This window comes from Orussus abietinus, unplaced genomic scaffold (assembly GCF_000612105.2).
Source record: "Orussus abietinus isolate OABI.00-Male unplaced genomic scaffold, Oabi_2.0 scaffold7, whole genome shotgun sequence".
NCBI lineage: Eukaryota > Metazoa > Arthropoda > Insecta > Hymenoptera > Orussidae > Orussus > Orussus abietinus.
In genome coordinates, this window is record NW_019394453.1 from 1,669,200 (window position 1) to 1,692,538 (window position 23,339).

Genomic DNA, 23,339 nt, shown 5'->3' on the forward strand with positions numbered 1-23,339 from the left:
TAGGTAAGCCACCACCGTCAACTGCCGCATGGTATTACCATCACGAGTACGTGAGCCGCCAACGGCGACTGGTAGATGGTACCGCCATCGTGAGTGTGCGTGCTCGTATCAGAAATTCGTTTCGCCGTCTTTGGGGGCAAAAAACGGTGAAAGCTAACGTACGAAACCAGAGGGCAGCACAGGATGCGATTACACGATCCTGCCCGTGAGCAATCTCCCAACTCATCTCTGATAAAAGCGAAAGATAGCTGCAAAATTGAAAAGAAATAAATAACAAAGTTTAATTCTTGATCGTAAAATTTATTTGAGGACAATCTGATCAACTAATAAACATTGTTTGACAATAGAGAGAAGTTCAGCTTCCGCAATATTTCGATATTAAGAATCGAACGGAAAAGCGTCACCGCCAAAATGGCGGGAATATTCGATTCGATTCCATTCCCCACCTGAGCGATTCAAATATCTTCACCAATAACCTCTCCAGAATTCGAACAGACTATGGAATTTGGAGATTAATTCCGGGGTCTAGACTCGACCAGAAGACAAAAAGAAAAATGCGGTTGCACTTCTGCGAGATAATATGTACTTGACTAATCGTCATCGCGCGTAAGTACATACATTCGCTATTGTCGAGGCACGTGCTCTATTTACAATATCTCGCTAGATGATCCGGTAAACGGTAAAGTAGGCTTGACGAACCAAGTGTCTACGTTTTCTAAATCGATCATTAGGAAGTCTCTCTGCCTTACATCTATAACATGCGAATATACTTAAATAGGAAGACAATCTCTTTGCTACGCGCGAGCCTCCGCAAAATGGCGTCGGCCACGCGAACGTACGACCACGTACGCACTTACATACATCGCTTACACAAACAAAAATCTACCTTTAATAAACGCGCGCGATGACACGAGTATTCCCCCAGCGTGATAAAACCGACAGGAAGAAGAAGAACGTCCATCCAAACTTAATATCCTTCGATTTCTCGCGGCATGGACATCCCCGCCGCCATCTTTCTTTTTCCCGCAAGTCTGCACGCCGAACGTCCTGCGGCAAATCTCGCAAATATCATTAAATCCAAAACCTGCACTTTCAATAAACCTTAGGCAAATTCTATTTTCAATGCGAGATCGCAGAATACGCAAACATCAAAGACGCAGTTGAGCAATGGACACTGTTCAATTTAATTAAGCGAAACGTTCGAATAACTCTATAAAGAATTAACTAGTAATACGCGTGATTATCGGCGACAATTCAGCCGGATTTGAAATAAACTATTTCTTTTTTTTTTTATACGTTATTCCGAAGTTTCGCCCGATTTCGCGGTGAAGCTTGCCGTTCGAAATCGGCTAAAAGCTCGAGAAATCGATTTTTTCCCGATAGATCGACTTTTCTGAGCGGTAATTATGCTCTTATCGGGCACCTAATCCAAATGGTGTTCGCCGCGTCGACACCTCTTTAAAATCGAATCAAACGTCGATTTTCCAAAGTATCGACTAGCGAGCCTCTCTTTTCGTCTTCCGAGAAGAGAGATAGAGTAACAGTGAGAGAGCAATGTGGGAAATTAGAGAGCAGAGGCCGAAAATCGGAACGATAGGCGGCCTGTCCCTCGTTACGGCTTTTTATGTTTATACATACCATTCAAGATGGCCTCGTTAATTTTAATAAGTGTGAATCCAACCGCCGCGGCCTACACGCGCGCAAGCGTTATGGCAATACTTAAATATTATATAGCCGCCATGACGCGATAATATAAATATACTAACGAGTAAGGGAATCCCAGGATTCACGAATTATCAGAATCAACGACACAAGCCACGAGGGACATGTTAAGGCTCCTGTTTCCGCCTTCATCCAGACTCCGGAAGTCCTCGAAAAATTCAATCGGTGTAATTACCACCACTCCCGGGATTTCTCAATTGAGCCTTGAATTCAACAATTCTAGCCCGGTAACTTAAACCATAAAACTATCAGAAATATCGACAATTGTATACACTCTCATTCTTCGGGATTACTTAGCAAATCTTAAGAGGAAGTTTCGAGATAAATGGAAATTTAACGTGGAATTATTTTTAACAGCAAGTCGCAGTAATTACACCATTAAACCGAGCTGCAGATTTTTCCCACGACCCCGAAGAGGCCTTCACCACCTCCTGTTTTTGCACTTCCGGTTCGGAAGGTCGTGTCGACAACTTTGGGTGGCCTCGTCGAAGACGGTCCCCTCTTCGCAGACAAACCGGAAGTCGAGGACCTGACGTGCTGTAAAACCTGGAGAGCAGTAATGGAACAACCTACAGTCTCTGGTATCCCCGTAAAAACGGTACATCTCTTTGTCTAGGCAATTGAAGCTCATGTAACGTCTGGTTCCGCTCACTTTCCGGTAGACCGAGCGAACGGAAGTGGGCTGCAGAGGTCGTTCCGTCTCGGATGGTGAAGAGGTCCAGGGAAGAATTGGTTCCATGAGGGGGATGGACTTTTCGGAAGAGGAAGAAGCGACCCTTGATGTCTGCAGAAGATCAGGACCATGAAGATCGGACACATCGGGAACTCTTGCTTGATCAGCGTCTAAATTTAAAGATGGAGTCTCCATCATCTCCGTCGTTGTCGTAGGCTCTAACGTAATCGTCGACGTTATCGTCGGGTCCGTCATCACCTCCGTCGTTGACTCCATTGTAGACTCCATTGTTGTCTGAACCGTCGAATCACTAGACAACTCAATTGTAGAGTGCATCATCGATTCAGTTGTGAACTCAGTTGTCGACTGCATCATCAACTCAGTCGTCATCGTCGACTGCGTTGTCTTTGGTGCAGTCCCAGCCGAGTCTGCATCGCGCTCATTCGATGGTACTTCAACATCCCCGTGACTCTTATCAAGGATTCCCTTTTCAGACTCTTCAGGCTTTTCGTTCACTGATGAGTTCTTCCTTTTCAGGTGTTCGATCTCGTACAATTCGGACCTCGCTTCTAGAACATTTTCCTCGCTCCTGGCGGAATCCACCGAAGCATACGTCGCAGGGATGATCTCTGATGTTGTTGAAGCTGTTGTTGTGGGCATCGACGTTGTAGGTTTATCTGTCGACTTTGAGTTTAACACCTCCGAGGTTGGAACCTTCCTCGCTAGAAGAGGAAGCCTTCTTATCACTGGTTTGGGAGCTAGATCGTTGTATGATTTTGGTGGCTTCGCTGGTTTGGGGTTAAATAGGCCTGACCTAGGTTTAATGACCACGGGATTTGGTGTCGTTGTAGGTGGAAAGTAGGTGTAGCTCTTCCTCAAGGTAAAAGGCTTGAAAAGCTTCGGAGGAGTTGGTCTCGATGTGGTCGTGGTGGTCGTCGACGTTGTTGTGGTTGTCGTTGTGGTTGTCGTTGCTGAAGTCGGAGCTGAAGTCGTTGTCGTGGTAGTACTTGTACTTTGGGTGGTACTTGGTGCGCTGGTAGTTGTACTCATCGTATCATCCGCAGGAATGTCGCTTTCAATGACTTCAGTCGTATTTTCGTGTTTCTTCCCAGCTGATTCCTCAATCTGATCAGGTTGATCCTTCAGATTCGGTTCTTCAGGGTTGGCGATTTCCTCGGCTCCCTCCTGCTTCTTCTTCTTCTTCTTCTTCGAGGGACCTTCTGCCTCTTCTTCTGGAACTTTTGAAGCTACTTTCTTGGCCTCCTGGTCCTTATAATTCGCCGCCTCGTAATTGTCATCCACGTAATCCCGCAAGTCGTCCTTCGTCGTCGTCATTTCCACTTCTTCGGCAGGTTGTTCTGTTTCCGACCTTGGAAGTTCATCTGTGAATTTCAAAACGCCATCAGTCTTTGGGGTCTCGTCTTCGGAATTTGGCTCCGTTTGCGTCGACTCTTCAAGTTCGTCGAACTCTTCACGGGAGTCTGCAACTTCGTCTGATGTATAGTCTTCCGAGTTCAATCTGGACTCGTCCTTGTAGTCAGACCTGGCTGGATCAGACTTTTCGGAAGACCTGCTTCCAGAATCCGGATACTCCGTGGATAAGTTGGATTTTTCTTCCTCCTCTTCGTATTCCTCTCCTCCTGCGTCTTCCTCCGCATCGACCTCCCCTTCGGCATCTTCGTCTCTTAATGCAGACTTATCAGACACCTCTGTTGGATTTCCCTCGGAATAATCCTTCTCTCCAATCTGAGTACTTGAATTCACATCCTCGTACTCGTACTCTTCCTGACTTACTCCATCGTTCTGATATTCATCGCTTTCTCCTTTATTTTTTATCCCCTCATCATTTTCTTCAAGATCTTCGTGGAGCTCTTTCGAAGCCTGCACTTCCTCGACCGCACTTTGGTCTTCAGAATTTTGAAGGCGATCGAGATCATTTGGATGCTGCTTCGACAACTTCGTGTCCTCTTCATGTTCCTCCTCTTTCGCGGTCTCTACAGGGTCCTTCAGAATTTTCGACGAATTTTTGGAAGGGTTTTTCGCATGTTTAGAATCCTCTTTCTTCTGCACCTCCTTTTTAGAGCTGAGTATCTTATCATCTTCTACCTGAATATTATCTTCTCGGTTCTTCATCGTCGGTACTTGAAGAACCTCCGTTGAAGTTTCTTCTGACTCTTCATCTTTGGAGTTTTTGGATGGCGATCGATTCTTCGATTTCGAAGGTCGAGGTCGAGACTTCCTCGAGGATTTCGAACGACCTGGGTTCTTTTCGTTGTCGATTTCAGGGTCTATAATACGTCCACTTCCTAAAGACATTTTTCGTCCCTTGGCATTAGGAAGAATATCTTCTTCGTCTATCTCTTCAGAGTGTTCCACGTCGATTTGGCCAAATTCATCATCATGTTCCCCGATGTCTTCAGCTCGCATCTTCATGATCTTCCTCGAAGAAACTTCGGAAGACGAATCCTCGTCCTCGAACTCCTCCTCCCCTAAACTGGACGCAGGTTGGACTTCCAAATCTTCGACAGTCTCAGAACTCGTCTTGTGCTCAAATGATTTATACAGCATCCGGTTCTCCTTGACAACGCCATCAACGGAAGAGTACAGACTAAAATCCGTCTCGTTTTTCTTCAAGTTCTCCACGTGAATGCCCGACTCGGTCTGCTCCTTAAATCCATTTCCTTCGCTGACGTTGAAGACTCTAACATTCCCATCCCTCATCACTACAGTTTCATTCTTTCTCACTTTCGACTCCACCCCAGCAATGGACGTATTCTTGAGTTCCCGAAATTCCTGGTCCACTTTATCAGTTTCAGGAGCGAATCCGAAGGTCCTCATGAAATGCGTCTCCAGGCTCTCGATCTCCCCCGAAGGCATTACACTGGATTTCCTGTCCACGTCGTCGGAGTCCGCATCCCTGGAAGTCCTCAAACCATCAGTGATAAGTTGACCCAAAGAAACAGCTTCATGCTGATATCCTCTTTCATCTTGCTGAACAAACTCCTTATCAGAACTAGGAATGTCTCTTTTAGCCCTAAGGACCTCCTTCGTCTCCTTCAAGGTGTCCACTTCTCGAACTACGAATCGACCTCGTCGATCTCTAGAAGTCCTGAATCCATCAGCCATAAATTGACCCAGGGACACAGCTTGAAATTGATCCCCATCTTCACCGTGGCGAACAAACTCCCCATCATCACTAGGACCCTCTCTTTTAGCCCTGACGACCTTCTTCATCTCCTTCTCCTCCGCCTCCACCTCTCTGACCGCAAGCCGATCTCTTTGCCTTTGGTCCCTGATTTTCGGAACGTCTCTATAAAACGGATCAAACGACTCGTCACCTTCCCTGTAATCGTCATAGGTAGCCGGGATAGTGGGCAGAGGTAGCATGACGAGCTGGGTGGAGTTCAAAGGTCTGCCATTCTCATCACTGACACTAGCCTTGGCGGTGATGATGACCCTGGACTGGGACGGCAGCAGAGGAGGATGCACAATCCTCTGGATGTCCAACGACCCAGTACCATCCAGGTTCACCCTGCGAGGCTGAAGCTGCACGTTCGCAGGGGTAGCTGTCAGGTGCACGTGCTGCGTCACCTTGTGAGGTCCACTTCTGCTGCTGGTCGACCTCGGAGTGGGATAGAAAGCAGTGACACTCGGAGGAGCCGTCGAGTGACTCGCCAAAAATGCCGAAGAGTCCTGCTGAGGAATACCCTGCCTGGTGGGCGGTGGAGATGACGACGGAACCGGAGAAATCGACAACTTTGACACCTTGCCCCGATTAGTGGAATGAATGACTTCTAAAGGTTTCCTTTCCCCAGGGCTCCCAAGCTCTTCATCCTGGTCCCCGTCATCACCATCGTCGATATCCCCACCGTCCTGTTCTCCACCTGCGTCGTCTCCATTCCCGTCTTCGTCTTCCTCTTCGACATCTTCACGGTACATCGACGTGTCCCTAGGGTTGCTACTGCGTACAGAGTACCTCTCCGTCGTGCTGGCGACCCCGCGATCCTGGAACAGGGGGTTGATGGCAGCAGGGACCCCATCGTCTCCATCTAGAAGAGTCTGATCGGTGGACGACCTGAAGAGCGGTGCCACCCAGGAGGGCGAGTCGTTTCCTACCACCTCGGTCACCGGATTCCCTCCAAATTGGAGCCGATGATGAAGCTGAGGAGACCCGGTTGTGGAGTCCACCCCACGATTTCCGAACAGTTGATAGGACGTCGCCTGGTTATCTGGACCGTCCCCGTTGTGGAAGATGTAGCGATGGTGAAAACCGCCGTTCTTGTCGTCATATAGAGACTTCGATTGACTCGTCTGGACAGATGGAAACGATGGCTGGGGCTGGAAATGCTGAGGGTATCCTGATGGTCTCTGGTAGATGCTAATCGTACGCGACGTGGAGGGCTGGCTCGGCCTGGCTGTCGTCGTCGGTCTTGACGTCGTCGTCGTCGCCGCCGACGTCGCCGTCACCGTCACCGATGACGCCGTTGTGCTTGGTCGAGCCGATGTCGTCCTGTGGCTTATCACGGAATCAATTGTGTCATCGTCATCCTCTCCCTTGACATGATCCTGGTCCTGGCTATCCACGTCATGGGCATCGTTACCGTCGTGCAAGCTAAACATAACAAAAAATAGTGTAATTTTTCTACATCTTTCGCAAATTTCGTTCGAAATTGTAGATTTGTTTAGAAATTTCATTTGACATTTTTAACAGGGTCTGATAAAAGTTCTATTTTACTTTCACTCTCCGAGATCCGGGTTCTGGGGGGTCGGATAAAATCAGGCAGGAATGGGCTGATTTTACCTATTGGTTTTCCCTGTTTTTCAGGACCTAGGAATTTCTTGAACGCTGAGAGTGAGGTATGAGTGCAGACCTATGAATTTTATGAATATTGTCTTTAATCTTATATGAAAACTGTCTTTTACTCTCGCTCTTCAAGATCCGGGTTCTGGGAGGTCGGATAAAATCAGACGGGAATGGGCTGGGTACACCTACGTGAAAATTAGTGCGTTAACCTATGGCAGTCGGGTTTTATTAACCAGGAACGTTTCTTCGCCGACTACCGGCGGGCTGCGGCGAAAAATCTGCATAAACCCGGCTCACCTCCACTTTTAACGTTTCACCGGGGGATAAATACCGCCGATATAAAATCAATGTTGGTTTTTGGAGCAATGGAGGGAAAAAAGAAAAAACTAGAGAAAGCCCGCGATCGGGTGTATACTGGCCGTTACGTAAGGCGAGGATTATTCGGTAAGGAGAGATTCTGTATGTAATCTCGGGAGAAACCAAATAACGAGCAACATGTGCTACTCGGCGCTAAATAATTTAGACTCCTTCGCCGCTCCTGAAATTTATCGCCCATTGCGCAATTTTCGACGACCCCTCCTGCAATTACAGACTATTTTCTCGTATCGCGTTTCCCTTCCCATCGGGTACACGACTTGGTAACGTGACTAGTCGAATTTACTTTGTCGAGTTACTCGAATTCGAAAATATTGACAACTTGATTTTTACAAATTACGTTCGGAGCGAGTCGAGTCTACACCGTTGAAAAAATATTGTAATTTATAACCCTTTTTTTTCTAAGTTTTATTCGGAGATGGTATACTAATTTAACAACATTTTCAAATATAACCTATAACGTATTACGAATTTAGCACGTGAAGGTACTCATTTTTCGATCCAATTTCAGATAATTATAACGTTACTTAGAAATTCGTAATAAATGTACAGGAATTCATGTATGAACCGTCATAATTATAATTTTAGTATCCAATATAATCCTTTGTCCTACGTGTCTATGAATTTCATGAATAATTTTAACAGTGTTGCAAATAAAAACGATCCGAGTTAACCCGAATACTTGACTCGGTTTTACCAGTTAGAAATTAGATTTGCCGCGTTTCTACCCCGAGAAAAGACGTCATTGAACCAAAGAAATAATTGGTTAATTAAACAAATAATTATTTGACTCGAATAATTTGGATACTAAGTTTCTTCGGAACTAAGACAATTTATCTGTTTATTTGATTTAAATAATTATTCTTTGAATTAACGAAATATTTCTTTGGCTCAGTAGATTATTTTTTCTCTCAATGTAATTTATTTCGAGTATGAGGAAATAAAAGTGTACCTGAGTGTTACGGCATTGTTACCGTAGAGCTCCAGATTCAGGTTGTAGAATCTCTCGCTCTTGCTACAGTCGACCTCGTCCACTCGCTCGCAAACTCTTGTCTCTTGGTCGAAGACGGTCCCATTCAAGCACAGGAACTTAATGTCCATTATCTCGTCTGAAATCACGTCTCATAATGAAGGAGACATCGTTATTCGGGGAGTTTCTTAAAATTCGGGTCGCCAGACTCACCTGGCGAAGTCGCGCCGTAATGAATACGTATCTCGTATTTAAGGTGAAGTGAAAGACATCTGTGATATTGGTTGCGAAATACCACCCTGCGCCATCTATGATTTCAATGTCAACTAAATTTTCTCTCCGAGACCTCATGTTACCATCGTTTTAGCATAGATGAATTTCGCTCATATATCGAAAAGGGTTCTATACTAAAAAGTTAAAAAAAAATGTCTTATTCGAATCGACTGACTTGAAGGGGGTTTCACTTCACCTTAACTCGAGATCTTATCCCAGAGCCATCACCGATTCGCATGCGGATTTTTACTCGCCCAAATTGGCACGCAAACGGCCTCATTACCGCACAAATTAGTACTAATTATCATGTTAAAAGTCTCTCACATTTTTCCCGACAAAGTGGACCGGTACCAAATTGCAGGCCCTCGAAATTCGCAGCAAACGAACGAGCGCAATACGCTTTGTCTTTTACGGACCGAGGTCAGCTCGATTTTTTTAATGGCATCCATGCCTTTTTTTCAACGTCGTGAAAGGTCGAAAATAACCTTGATCTGCTGTCGAAGGATTAGATCCGCTTCCGAGACCACTTTTCTATTCCGGGAAACCTTTTTTTTTTATTCTACCACTCTACCGTAAAAAATGAAAGTGGCAGTAAGCAGGTAACCGCTAATTATTCATACGGTAGGCTTTGTAGCGGAAGTCGCCGGTAAATAATCCTAGATCCAGTTCGAGGTATAATAAGTCCTTTGACTTGGTCCTTCCCGACATGGATACACTGAGAAAAAAAATTTGTCGATTCAAAGAAATTTGCATTGCGACAACAAAATTCTGCGATCCAGCGCGTCAAAGGAAATGTCAGGTTGACTGAAAAATTCATTTAGATCAACATCGATTTTCTTTCGATTTTCATGAAATAATTGATTTTCGATTTTCATAAAATAATTGTTCCTTGCAAGTATTTATGATTAAGGCGGCAATACATATTTGTTTCGGTCAACTAATCTTTTTTTCTCAGTGCAGTCACGGTCGGGGAACAGGAAAACCGCAAAGGTGTTCAGTGGATTCCCCGGGACTCGTTAATTTCGCAGTTTTCCTCGTTGGCAAAGCTCATACTTATGAATGAAGTGGTTGAAAAGAGGCGACGGAAGTTTAGTGGCCATTGGGGAGCTTTACGAGCGGATTACCTTTCTGCCCGATGGTGCAGACGTGAAACATCTGACAGCCAGTCTCCACATCTGCATAGTAGCCACCGATCACTTTTCCTTGGCAGGAAAAGTTCGTCTCCGGCAGGTTGTCGAAGTCCAGATACTGAGAAAAAAGTCAGAAGAGTAACGTCAAAAATCCCCCCCCAATTAATTATCATTAATCATTAATTATTAATTATTCATCGCTCTTACGCCAGGGTCCCCGGCGCTGCACACCAAGAAGCCATAGTGCAGATCGAGGAGCCAGATGGTAACTGAAATTAAAAATGAAATGCATCAGTACATCGACAATAAAAATTCTAACCACTCATATATAAAATTTTAAATAAACTCCAAAGCGTGACATTTTTATTTCAATTAATTTTCTTCATTTTGTGAGTTGATATTCGCCATTATTCCAAGAAATCGGTACGTCGCCATTTTGTTTCTCGTATATTTTCGTACAGTGACTTCGACCGCAGTTGTACATAGAGAAAAAAAATGTCAATGAACCAAAGACATCATTTATTTATTCAAGGAATAATTATTTGACTCAAAGTCGAACATTTATTCGGAATTATGACAATTTATTTGAGTGAAATATTGAATTCTTTGGTACTATTCAAAGGAACATTTCTTTGGTTCAATGAATTTTTTTCCTCAGTGTAATAGTCTGCTTCCGTACTAATATTACCTTTATATCGTCTTTATCATCCGTGCCGTCACGTTAAGTTTGCTCTTATATTTTACTTGAAATATTCGTCTGGTTGCTACGCCATTTTCCTTGAATATTTCTCGAAAACCTTTCAGCTAGATTTTATTCGCCAACGTAAATTAGCCGTGGTCGAACCGTTTCGCAGCCTTAAGCTACTTCCTACACATTCTCGAGAAACACGTCACTTAATCATTACTGGGAAAGTGAAATATGCCGGGAGAGGTGATAATTTATTGGGCTGAATTATATTAAGGAGGAGGTACATAGCGGCGTCAGTTGCCTTTGAATCGCACCCGGTCGTTTGCAGAATATGCGTGCTCCATTTATATTACTGTCTTTCTCGGCGAAGTGGCCCGAACAATTCAGCTCTACATTCGTACGTTCCCGAGAAAGTGGGCACTTAGGTTACCGATGGAAAAGGAAAATCTGCCAGGTGATAATTTATCGAGTGGAATGGCGAACGTGCGCGATAACCCATTCGGTTACATCGCTTTTCGTTCGCGTAATGCATGTGTAACTGTATTATAAAAATTATCCATATTATATAATGCATATAAAACAGCATTATAAAGCCCATCCACATTTTATGAAGTACGTACAACTGTACCATAAAAATCATCGCCATTTTCTAATGCAAGTTGAACCGTGCTATAAAAATCATCCCTCGTTTGTAATGCATATTTTGTAATGCCTCTTGTATAAATAAACCCGACAAAGTACTCCCGACAACCGTGGAAGAAAATGGAATTAATGTTTTATTATGTTTCAATTATTTGCAGAAGTGGCCAAGCAGTGCAACGCAGGCGGAAGAAGGCACAGAAGTCGTCGCGGCTTTCTCCGGGCTTATCCAACACGGCCGAAGATGCTAATTACTCTCCGGCTAGATTAAATCGAAAATGTTCCTCCACCTTCCCGAAAGATACGCGGAATCGGACACTTCCCGTGTCCCCTGACCTTTCGGCGAATTCCAATTAAATTCCTGAATTAATCACGGCTCCATCGAGCTTTCGTTTCGTCCATTCATGGACGTCACTAATTAACTCTAAATCAAGTTACACTTCCTATTAATCGGCAGTCGACTAAACGACAAGTTTGACAATTAATTCGGACATTTCAGTGCCAGTTCTTTCCATTTTAATCACGTCTCTATCGAGCCTTCGTTTCGTCCATTCATGTAACTAATTACCTGTAAATCAAGTTACCCGTCCTATAAATCGCATGTCAATTAAAAAATAGGCCTTACAATTGATCCAATCTTCGTGAGAAAATGAATAAATAATAAAATATATACAATTAATCGTAGTTATAATAGAAATTCCTGGAATTATTTCAGCCTCTTAAATGAGAAAATTGTAGTTTATATATTTTATTCGGGAGAGGAGGGATCATTATGACATTTTGTCTTCATATTTAATTTTTATTTATTTACTTCTTTGGGGTTTTTGTACGGAGCGCGATTTTCACGGGCAAATCGCATTTCCGGGAGGATCGAGATCTATTCTAGATCGACTAGATCGGAACGGATCGGCTCGTGCCTCGATTTCTGCTACGTGGAGCTTATTTTGCGTGCACACGATTCGCTCGAACGTGACGCGATCGAGCCTTTCACTACGGTTTGTTTACACGTTTGGTATATAACCCAATCTTTTTCCATACTTCTCTCCTTCCGGTTTCGTTCGGCCTCCTTTATGCCCCGCTATAGGAGCTCCTTCGAGAGCGTTAATCGGTCGCACTTTCCGTAGATATCGACTCATTAAAATTCACTGACGCAATTTAAAGACACATTGGCATCTCACTGGATATCTATATATATGTTTGCCAAGTCGCGAAATAGTCGCATAAAATTTCTAGGGAATTTTTTCCCAGTACAGAAAAACTAGTGCATTCTGGAGCGCCTTTGAACCTTGCCGGTCCTCGCGTGTCTTGATTAAAACATGACAAATATATTAATGTATCTGTTTATATTTGCCGAGTCGCAAAATAATTGTTCGAATAATGTGCGTAATCAGGTAAAGTTTTGAATGAATCTTTTCGAGCCCAGAAAAACGAGTTCGTTCTTGAGCGCTTTCAAGCCTATTCAGCCCTGTCATGTCATGGTTAAGATATTATAAATATATTTATGTAATTACAGGACGGGTTTACGAGCTCGACCAATAACCTGAAAACTCGCGGTTCGCCAGGTTAAACGTATTCCCATATATCATGAGTCTTATCGACCATCCTGTGAGGAATTTCCACCTCGGGACCATTTCTCACTGACAATGACTGGTCTTCTCATTGAGCTGGGTTGAATACCGTGCGAGGAGTGTCGGGAAAAAATGGTGATTGATTTGTGAGGAGTATATTGGCGCCTTGTCTGGCGGCTAAAAATACCGAAAGGCCATATGCATTTATTTATTTATATTTCGTGCGCAGTTCGGGCTCGAAACGGTGCTGGTGATTTTTAACCAACTTCTAAAAAAAAGGAGGGTCACAATTCGATATGAACATACATTGTATGTCTCGTTTGAGGTACATGTTTCTGAAGTCGGTTTTGTTACTTTTTTAAATGTTTTTATTAGAAGTAGGCTTAGAAGTGTTTCGAGTTAACTCGCTCGGCCGAGAAATGGCCGACCGGCCGACCGGAGTAGGAAATGGAAAGTGCACATCGGCCGAGAGATTCCCCCGTAGAAACAGAAATTTCATAAATAATTCCCCGGGCGTTTTCGCTGGGATTCCGAAAGCCCCCTACCCGGGGTCCCCTCCTTGCGCTGAAATCGCGTTTCGAGAGAAAAAGGGAGGAAAAAAATCGAAAGTGCCGGCGGAAACGCGAGGCGCCGTTCCGCGTCATGAGAGACCGACTATTGTAGAAGGCCACGTTACGTGCCGCTCGAACTGCATTCTCCGCTCTGACAGAATATCACGAAAATCTCCTCTTCTGCAATCCACATCTGCAAGAAGTATCTCTTAGCGTCCCTTTTCCGGGTCGACTATGTAACAGATAAATCGACCAGATCGCATTTTTCGACCGAAATCTGTAAATTTTATACCCCTCCAATTTTCGTATGGAGACATTCTTTTTACGGGCCATCATTTTTCGGGCTAATACGGGCTTAATATTTTACTGCCGCTACTTTTATTATTGGCGATGATGCTTGGGATTAGTAATAATTTTTCCTGATTTTTTTTTTTTTCGTTTCATTATACATAATTTAATGGGATCAATGTGAGTCTGTCCTAGGCGTGGTTTAGTGGCGATAATTTGTTTCGTACGAATCATTTTTACTGACATCATTTTATTTTCATCTTTTAATTTTATTTTAATGTTAGATATTATTAATCATCCTCAACTTTCCATTCTTTGCTAGATTCGCGAGATTATTTTAACTGTCGGTATTCCCGAGAGTGATCGAACCGCATCACGAGCACGCCACTCGGCGAGTCAACGCGAAAGCTGATAGCTCCTCTCGATCCGATCTTGCGGAGCAGAATCCTAGAAGCATTACCTGCAGGAGATCACCGATTACCCTCGACAGACCTCGACCTCGTCTCGAAGGATCGTCCTCACCGGAAGGGGTCGAGGGACGAGGAGTAGCACAAGTATGGCCGTTCTACAACGGTCCGATGTCGCAAGTCGACAGACCTAACCAATCGACCTGAAGGCTGTTCTACTTTCAGGTGCGATTGGCCAGACCATCCAACACCTTCGTGCATAAACCATTTTTTTGTATACTTACTATTTTTATTTCCGACTCTAGGAATAGAGACGAGGGAAATGTACACCGAGGAAAAAGGATTCATCGAGCCAAAGAAATTTTTCCTTGAATAGCAGCAAGGATATATTATCTTAATTCAAAGAATAATTATTTCACTGAAATGAGCTGAAATAAGTTAAAAAATAATTCATTGAATTAACGAAATATTTCCTTAGTACCAGTCAAAGAATTGTTTCTCTGGTTTAATGACATTTTTTCCTCAGGGTAGAGGAAGTTTATATTGTATAGAAATCCGATTACGCAAATCCGACGAGCCAAAATTACAGGGGTTCCTTTCGTACCTCTCAAATTATCATTTTTCTACTTTAAATCTTCCCCCCAAACTTTTTATTATCTAGACCATCTGCGTGAGTAAATATGAATTGACAAATCCAGGATGAGTGTTGTTATTCTCCTAATAAGAGTCTGATACAAGGATTAGTGGAAAGTATCGGCTGGCGTTGGAAACCTTCGGCGCCGATTTTTCTCGGAGTTTTAATGTTTAACTTTCCTTTCATCCGTATATTAGCGATAAATATTTTCCCGCGCATCGACAGATAATTATGATTAATGTTGCTATTCGGCGGTGGACGATCAAAGATACGCCGTTCTACGGTGGGTTTCTAAGAGATTGTGATTGTAATTCCTAACCTTTAGTTTCTTCGATTTGCAAGTGGAGGGAAGAATTGCACAAAAAATTGGACGGAGGATCACGTGAACCGAGAAAAAGAATTTCATTGAGCCGAAGAGATATTTTGTTAATTCCAAGAATAATTAGTCTACTGAAATAAACTCGAATAAATTGGATGAAAATCCAATTGTTGAAAGGATCGGGATAATTCTTAGGTGCTCACGAGTCATGTGTCAAAATGTCGGGCAGTTCGGACACTGGACTCTTAAAAAAAAGGGTTTTATTCGAATCGACCGATTTAAAGGGGGTTTCACTTCACCTTAAAGTACTGAGAAAACTGTGGGTCGCTATGGATCACTATGGATCGGCTGTTAAGGCCGATTGCACGCTCAATTACAGGACGGAATGAAGTATAAAATGGATGCCAGATATAAAATGGGTAATTCCCCTTTCCTGGTTTACTGGGTCAGCCTGATTACGACCATCCAAATAAGACTCTGAAGGAATGTTGGGTCGTCCATTAAAGTTCTACACGACGAGCGTTGTTTTTCGTAATCGATGTCTTAATCGATCGGACGAAAAAGGCGGTATGCTAATGATTGACTCATCCATCAGCGACAAAAGACACGACACTACGACCCCCTCTAAAAGTGTGCCCACACTCTCGGAAACATCTATTTTAAACCTAACAAAAGAGTTGTTTCTTGCATCTAGCCATGATCCTCCCATTTTCCTCCCCCTTAAAACTAATTTTTTTTCGAGGAAATATTTCAAAACAATTATTAGCAAGAATTCCATGCACTTGTGCGCTCACATGCCCATGATTAGGAAACAATTCCATAAGCTCCTCCCAGAAAAAAGAAAAACGAGGCGATTTGATATTTAATGATTGAAAATAAGGAGAAGTCGTTATTCCCTTTGACATAAATTCTTACCTTCGAGGCAAACATTTCTAAATTATTATCACCAACTATTCGATACGCTTGAACAGCCACGAACATAGACAAGTTCTATAAGCTTCCAAAAAACGCGAGGGTCTTTAATAAAAAAAAAAAAGAATAACACTTTTTCGACACTCTGAAATTCTGATTCCCTCGTTACTCCCCTTAAAATAAAATCTCATCTAATAGATGTTTCGAAACTATGTCCAAGGATGACCTCGTGAACAAGGAATACGAGGTTCCAAAGAAAGTGAGGCGCTCAACTAAATGACTCCCCCTAAAAAGAAATATTTCACAAGAATTTCCAAGGATGACCCCATCAGCGAGAAATACGAGGTTCCAAAGAAAATGAGGCCCTTAACTAAAGAAGGCCCAGACATTCCTTGGTATGAAAAGACGTCTAAGACTCGCGTAAAAGCCGGCAAAGTGAGCGGCATCGGGTCGATCGATCGCTCTTCCTCGGGTTGTTCCTAACCGAGCTCGAATTTCCTCTTGCGAAACCCTAACTCGGGGCCTGCGAGCTCGTCTTCACCGTTCGCTCGTCTTCCCTCCTCCTTTTCCAGAGCCGCTTTCATTTGGCCGGTGATCCGAGTCTAGCCGAAGGCCCGCGATGCCGGCTATAAAGACAGCCCCCGGGGATGAGCAGGACGAGCGTCCACCGGGTGGCGGTGACATAACCGTGCGCGTAACGACCGTGCGAATCTCTTGACATTTACCTGTCCACGGCCCTACCTGAGCATGGCCCGAGTGCGGTCAAGAGATGCGCTCGTAATTACCCGATATTGGGTCGGACGATCGGACCTTGGCACGAAGTCGAGAAAGAACTCTTCAACGTCATCGAGACAGTTCCGGGTGTATTGTCATCGTGAGGTCTACTTTAGCTGTTAAGGGGATATGAAAGTGGCGTCGGAGGGGTCAGTCGTTCATGAAACTTATCATCAAACTGAGTGTATCGAAGCGTTTCAAACTTTACAACGTGAATGTAGAAGCCATAATAAAAGTCCCCTGAAATTTCACTTTACAACATCTCTTGAAATATCTATACAGAAATTGTTGAAAAAAAAATAGAGATTTCGTGGGGGTCAAGAGCTTCCTTATAACCTCCGTATATCACGTTATAAAGTTCGAAACGATTCGGTAAACCCAGTTTGAAGAAAAGCTTCATAAACGAGACCATTTTGACGCCATTTTCAATCAACACTTTAATTTGGCTTTCAATCGCAGATTTTGATTGATACAGATCTTGATTATTCTGTATTTCTGACCAGGCGAAATTTAAATACACCGCACATTTGGCTTTCATGGTGCAACTTGGGGATAGAGAATTTCATTTTTAGTATGAGGACGTTGTATGTACTAATATAAAAGCAGCTACCTACTCCGTGGTTCGACGTCTTTTACCCGCCATTTGTGCCCAATGTACGCTCTTTTTAAATATGCACATGTATGCACTCGGCATGCAAGGTGTGCCTCCCAAGTCGGACCGCTACCTGCCGTGCCGAGCATACGTCCGAGCGAGTTACGCATCGCGACGAAAACCGACGAATTCAGCCTAACCCGTAATCTCCGATCCCTTGTACAAAAGCAGTTCCCAAATATCTGCAGATAAAAATGAAATGCACTCCCACCTGTATAAGAAAAAAAATATTTCAGCGCCGAGGAAACAAAACTCCGCGCCGCGGTTAAAGCCGCGGTTCGGACTGCACTTAGGACTCTTACGGGCAAGTCACCGTTGGAAATCGCGCATTACCTGGCTCTCTCGTAATTATTCCCCGGTGCGATAATGATTTAAAAAAGACAAAACGACTCGAAGCTCGGCGCAATCACTGTCGGCCCTGTGGGCAATGCACCGAGCGCAACAGGTGCACTCTACTTGCCTGAACTCGTGTCGCAATCCCGCGGAATTAAGAGATTTGTCCTCTAGAAAATCATTTTCGACGTCTAAATCATTAAACCGTAAATTTAAATGAACGTAAATAAATGATATATAAATAATTAGTATTGCAGAAAAGGTCGAACCCTTCGCGCCTGTCGATTCTAGGTCTTCGACATCAACCACGAGGAAGTGCGGATTTGCGCGGTGAATCCATTACGGAATCGAAAGAATAAGGCGAACTTAAATAAACGTAGATAAATAGTATATAAATAATTAATCGTTGCGGGTCAAGTCGAACGCCTTCGCGCCTGCCGATTCCAGGTCTTCGACATCAACCACGAGGAAGTGCGGATCGCGCGGTGAATCCATTACGGAATCGAAAGGGCATCCAGCTCCGTATTGCGGGATCACGTAAGAAGAGCACCTTTCACCTCTAGGCTCATCGGGCCCCTCGTGTAGGTGATCGTCCACGGGGATCCTCTTCGTGTAGGAATCAGCGCGACCATCGCCGGTGCGCTCCTACGTGCACACCGGTGACGGTGCATGCAGGTATGACCGTGCATACAGGTATGACGATGCATGCAGGTACAATGGTGCGTGCAAGTAGACACTGCAACGATATTCCTGTCACGGCTATCCAGGAACCCGCGGTAAGGGAGACAGGGGGAAAGCACCTGATCCCCGGTGCATACCTGCCCTCCCAGGAGGCAAGTGACCAGATGATTCTCGCCTCTTCCAACTTTTTTGGAAATAAAACTGGTGATAAAAAGACGGACCTGCATTAAGGTCGGCGGTGAGGTCTTAACTGTGCATGCTTCTGCATACCGTTAACGTCAAACGGTGTCTAGCCGTAAGTGGAAGTCGATGATGCCACGTTACCGTTCGTCCCGAAGTAACGGGGAAATGGAAATGTTGCGTCGTGTCGAAATGAAGTAACATTAACCTTGTTTTTAGTTTAAATTTAATCAACTCATTTTTTTCTACGCCGTTTAAGAGCGGAAGTCAATGATGCCACGTTCCGTTTGTCCCGAAGTAACAAGAAATTCAAGTGTTACGCCGTAAAGAAATGCCTAGAATTAATGTTTACCTTATTATTAATAGAAATTTTCTCCACGATTTTTTGCAGCCTATTCAGGAATGAGAACCGACGGTACCACGTTACCAGTCATCCCAAAGTAACGAGGAAATACCTAGAAATAATGTTTACCTTGTTTTGTAATAACAACGCAATCCACTAATTTTTTGTTGCCTGCGAAGACATTTTACCGTGAGATTACCATCGGAGAAAACTATTAGAATGCCTTAAAAGATTTTATGAAGGGATAGCAAAGGCAACTTCCGGCATGGCCTCTGATGTAGAGCACCATAGCGGTGCTCCGAGTTATGCCAGGCGTTATGTCACTGCCAAGGCGAGGAAAGGAAGAGGCCACGTTCGCCAGCACTCGAGAAAATGTTAATGGGGTCGATTTCTGGATCCGATCTACATTGTCTCGCCGTATCTCGTGGATCGAGAGAAATGTCGGAAGATGTCCGAGCACTGCTCGAGACGCGTACTCGGGAGCATCGGATTTCCGGTATCACGTTACAACATGGTACTCACGATTATACCGCTTCGCGTTATGTCGGGCATTATGTCACCACGATGACGAGGATAGAGGTTCATCCAGGTCCCTCACCAGGAGAAATCAGTGAATATAAAATTAGCAAGAGAAGGACATGACATTTAAACAAGCGAACATTTTAATAGACGAAAAAGAGAACAAACGAACGAAATCTTTAAAGGTTTTGCGAATTACTCGGAGGGACTTTCAGGACCAAGATGGCGGCCGCGAGAAACGCTTATCCAGGTTCCTTGTGAAGAAAAATTAATGAATTTCAAATCATTAAGGAAAAAGGTTCTGATATCTGAACAAGTGGAATTTTCAGTAAATTAAGAAATTACGTGGAAGTGAAGATTCGAAACTAAGGTGCATCCTTAAGATTTCGCAAATTATCTGCGAGAGACTTCCGGAACCAAGATGGCGCACGCAGGGTGGCGCGATGTCGTGGCTGTTCGCGACCGTAATTCAGGCGAATAGCTCGTCGTAAAAGGCCAGAACTGGGCCGGAGCTTGAGTCGGTAAAATCTCCGCTCTTACCTACATACCGACGACGGTTATTGCCCCGAGCCAATTTGCGGGATTTCACGGATAATTTCGCTCGGACTGATTTACGGGGCCCGCCTTTGCGTGGAGGGTCCGCCATGGCGGCAAGCCGCCTGGAGGTCGCGGCGCTCACTTCTTTAGCGAGCCCTTCAACGAGATTTACCGTCTTTACCTTGAACAAACGCAAACTTCACCAATCGGAAAACCCATGCAACAATTGCCAGACAAAACATGACCAGACAATTCAAGTCACTACGTATTTTATGTAAATGAAAAAGCGAAAAACATCGCCGTTCAAAACACGGGTATGCCGCGAGTGACGGCCGCCATCTTGTGGCGTCGGCAGTTATCGTCTATCGAGGCACGTTCGAGTGGGAATATACTCTAAAATGAATGGTTCGAAATTTCTGGTTTCTGCTTGACTCCAATTATTCCCAATTTCCACCCGGATGAAAAAATTCATTGAACCAAAGAAATATTTCTCTGGTTGAGTGACATTTTTTTTCCTCGATGCAGCAATATGGAACTCTGTTTTTATCGAAGCTTTCCCACTCGAGATTTCTCTTCCAGTCATTCCGGAGAGGAGTAAGATCGAGTCTGCGGCGAATCGTCGGAGGACTTCCATTTTCATCGGCTAAGGCGAGAAGGGCCCTTCATCGGGCCCGAAATAATTCGTATGCGCCGGTGCAGATAATAACAGGTGTCCAAGGAGCCTCCCAGCTTTCCCGCTTTCGTCTCACCTGGTGCAATCGCGGCGCTTCCGGTCCGCGCCTTCTGCAAGCCTCAAGGAGTCATTGCTATTCCACGAGCGCCGCCGGAAACGGAAGCCCTCCATTATCCCGAGTGGCCGTCTGCCGGGATCGCGAGACGCTAAGTTTTCTCGATCGTGGGTGTCGAGTCTCGAGATAGGACGTCGACGCGAAAATCCGGCAAATGGCGACTCCATAATGGAGCAATCTCGACCCGAGTCCCCAAATCACGGAATTAATTTAAAAACAGAATTAAGATAAAATTAATTGATTTCCAGTGAAAAAAAATAATAAAATAAAAACGGCATAGAACATATTTCCCATTTTTGTCGTCGCTAGAGTTCATGTCAAACTGATCGCGTTTGTTTTAATTTTAGGAAAAACAGGAATCTCGTCCTCAAAGGACGAACCTTGCCGAGGTCGAGGTTTCGCGCTTCTCGTCTCTTCCTTGAGAATGTCCGAGGTTGCGTAGAAGCTAGCACATCGTCTCGACATGGAAAGCGACCTCGAGGATCGCGAGGCTCGAGGGAACGTGGTTCACCAGGACAGTGCTCGACCTTCGACGGCCACCTTCCAACCTAGATTACAAAGCGAAGCAGCACTTACCCTGCAGCAAAAGTCCATGCAGCGCAAGGTTCATGGCTACGCTCCCCTTCGGTAACTTCCACCTGAAATAAAAGGAGTAACATCACAAAACCATCCCACCGTTGAAATAACTTAGAAAATCCTGCAACAAAAGGAATAACAAGAATCTTACATTTTTCCCACCGGAGAAGTAACAATTGTTTCTCGGCAGTTGCTACAAATTCATTTGCTAATTTAGCAGGCACTTTTTTTTTTCTGATAAAAGCTCTCAGTGATTACATCTACGTTTGACATAATTGCAACCTTGCAAATGCTAATTCTTGCAGCAAGTGCAAAACTTCATCAACAATGTCGTTCTTAGCCCAGACTGTAAATATCTACTTTCCGCTCATCCAAAAAGTTTTACTTTTCTAGTAAACGCTTTAATGGCGACGGCGAGAGAAAAGTTTGCTAGGAAAGGACGAATTTCCACCTCGTCCGAGATAAATGGTCCAGGCTCCTTGGAATGGTCTTAAGAGGATCTCTTAGGAGATGAGACTCGCCGAAGAACGCTACAAATGCACCGGATAGAAGCGTTTAACAAAACGCGTGGGTCTCACGTGGGTGTCGGCCTTCGAGTCGACGTCGAACTCGGTTGCACCTATTGTCATCGCTTTGATCGGACATTCCTGCGATTTTAGTCTTCCTTCTAAGCTTAAGATCTTAGGATGACTAAAAAATGTCTCACGACGCTAACGCCACATCTCTAAATTTGTTTTCCCATTTATTGAAAATCACCCTGGTCGAATCAAAATGTTCCCTTGTCATTGGTTAGACAATCAGACTTGCGATAATAGTCACGTTTAGAAAGGTATCGGGAAATACCTTGACAAATAATTACAAGCGACTCCATTTTTGGGTAGAAAATCCAGAAAAGCCGGGACCACCGGCGCCGCGTTTCAGCGCGCTCTTGGCTATTTTCACCTTACGTAAAGCGCGAGCGGAGGCGCGCGCGTTTCCACGCGACGACGGCTTTCCCCGATCGGTATCGTTCGATCGAAAGACATCGGGCCACACCCCGTTACGGGCGCGTGCGCGGCCGCGTACGCGGCCGCGCAAACGGCCGCGCCGAGGCGTGAAAGCCGCTGCCACGTGGAGCCACGTCTTGCCTCGCGATTAGCGGACCCGACCTACTTGGTTGAGCGCCAAGGGGTCGTCGGGCTTGAAACGCGATTTTCGGCATCTTTCCCCAGAAAAAAAAAAAAAAATCCTATTAGTGCCTTGTAACTACAGGATATCTTTGACACTAAATTGAGGCCTAAGTTTATCCTTGAAGTCGTTCGAAAAAAAAATCGAACGAGCTTGTGCCTCCTTGAAATCGTTTAAAAAAAATTCCACGAACATATGACTTTTTCTATCGTTCGAATGAAATCCTTAGCATGAACTCATGGGTTTTTTTTTTTAGTTTCGAATGGAAAGCAGTATGAATATTTTTCGGGAAATAGTTAAAAAAAACATCCCATGAAATTATACCTCAACCGAGGATATGTGTAGAGATTATGAACGTCTTAGAAGTAGAAAAGCATGAGCATTAAGAATGAGCAACGAGTGGGGGTGCAAGGACTCAACGTGTCTCCCCCTTGATTAGTGCACTTTTAATTGTCACTATCACTCGTTTCGCATGGTCCTCCACGCAAGTCCTCTTGTATAATAAGGACGCGTAACAAGTACGAGTGTATGAATCATGCAAGCAGCGGTAATGTCTCATTGTGCACCCACGAGTCGCATTAACTCCCGATTTGAAAATAAATTCGAACCGACCAGTTTTTTCCCCTTTTTCTTCGCTTATCTCGATACAGCAGTTTCGCAACGCTTCGTTAATATTAATCGAAGGTTCGGTTTCCTTTATAAGGTTATGGGCACTGTCTCTCTCCCGGACTCCGATTCGATGCTTTTCCTCGCGACGCCCGATCAGCTGATTTTGACAAGCGCGGCGCCCAACCAGCCGCCTTTGACAGCCGATTACCCATCAGCTGATTTTGACA

The 23,339-nt window shown here is 44.4% G+C and overlaps 1 protein-coding gene across 2 annotated transcripts in view; it reads right to left on the bottom strand.

Annotated features, from left to right (window-relative positions):
- Nucleotides 1-291: 291 nt before the first annotated feature.
- Nucleotides 292-23,339, bottom strand: part of LOC105704229 (serine-rich adhesin for platelets) — a 30,866-nt gene continuing 7,818 nt past the window's right edge. Inside the window, exons 2-6 of one of the 2 annotated variants that reach the window (XM_012433283.2) lie at nucleotides 21,337-21,398; nucleotides 10,155-10,216; nucleotides 9,942-10,065; nucleotides 8,527-8,683; nucleotides 292-7,007 (exon numbers count right to left, since the gene is read on the bottom strand). In XM_012433283.2, the coding sequence (XP_012288706.1) occupies nucleotides 2,144-7,007; nucleotides 8,527-8,683; nucleotides 9,942-10,065; nucleotides 10,155-10,216; nucleotides 21,337-21,370 (5,241 nt within the window). In that variant the 5' untranslated portion in view covers nucleotides 21,371-21,398 and the 3' untranslated portion in view covers nucleotides 292-2,143. Of the gene's footprint in view, nucleotides 7,008-8,526; nucleotides 8,696-9,941; nucleotides 10,066-10,154; nucleotides 10,217-21,336; nucleotides 21,399-23,339 lie in introns of both variants that reach the window. The other variant, XM_012433282.2, reaches the window with a different exon arrangement.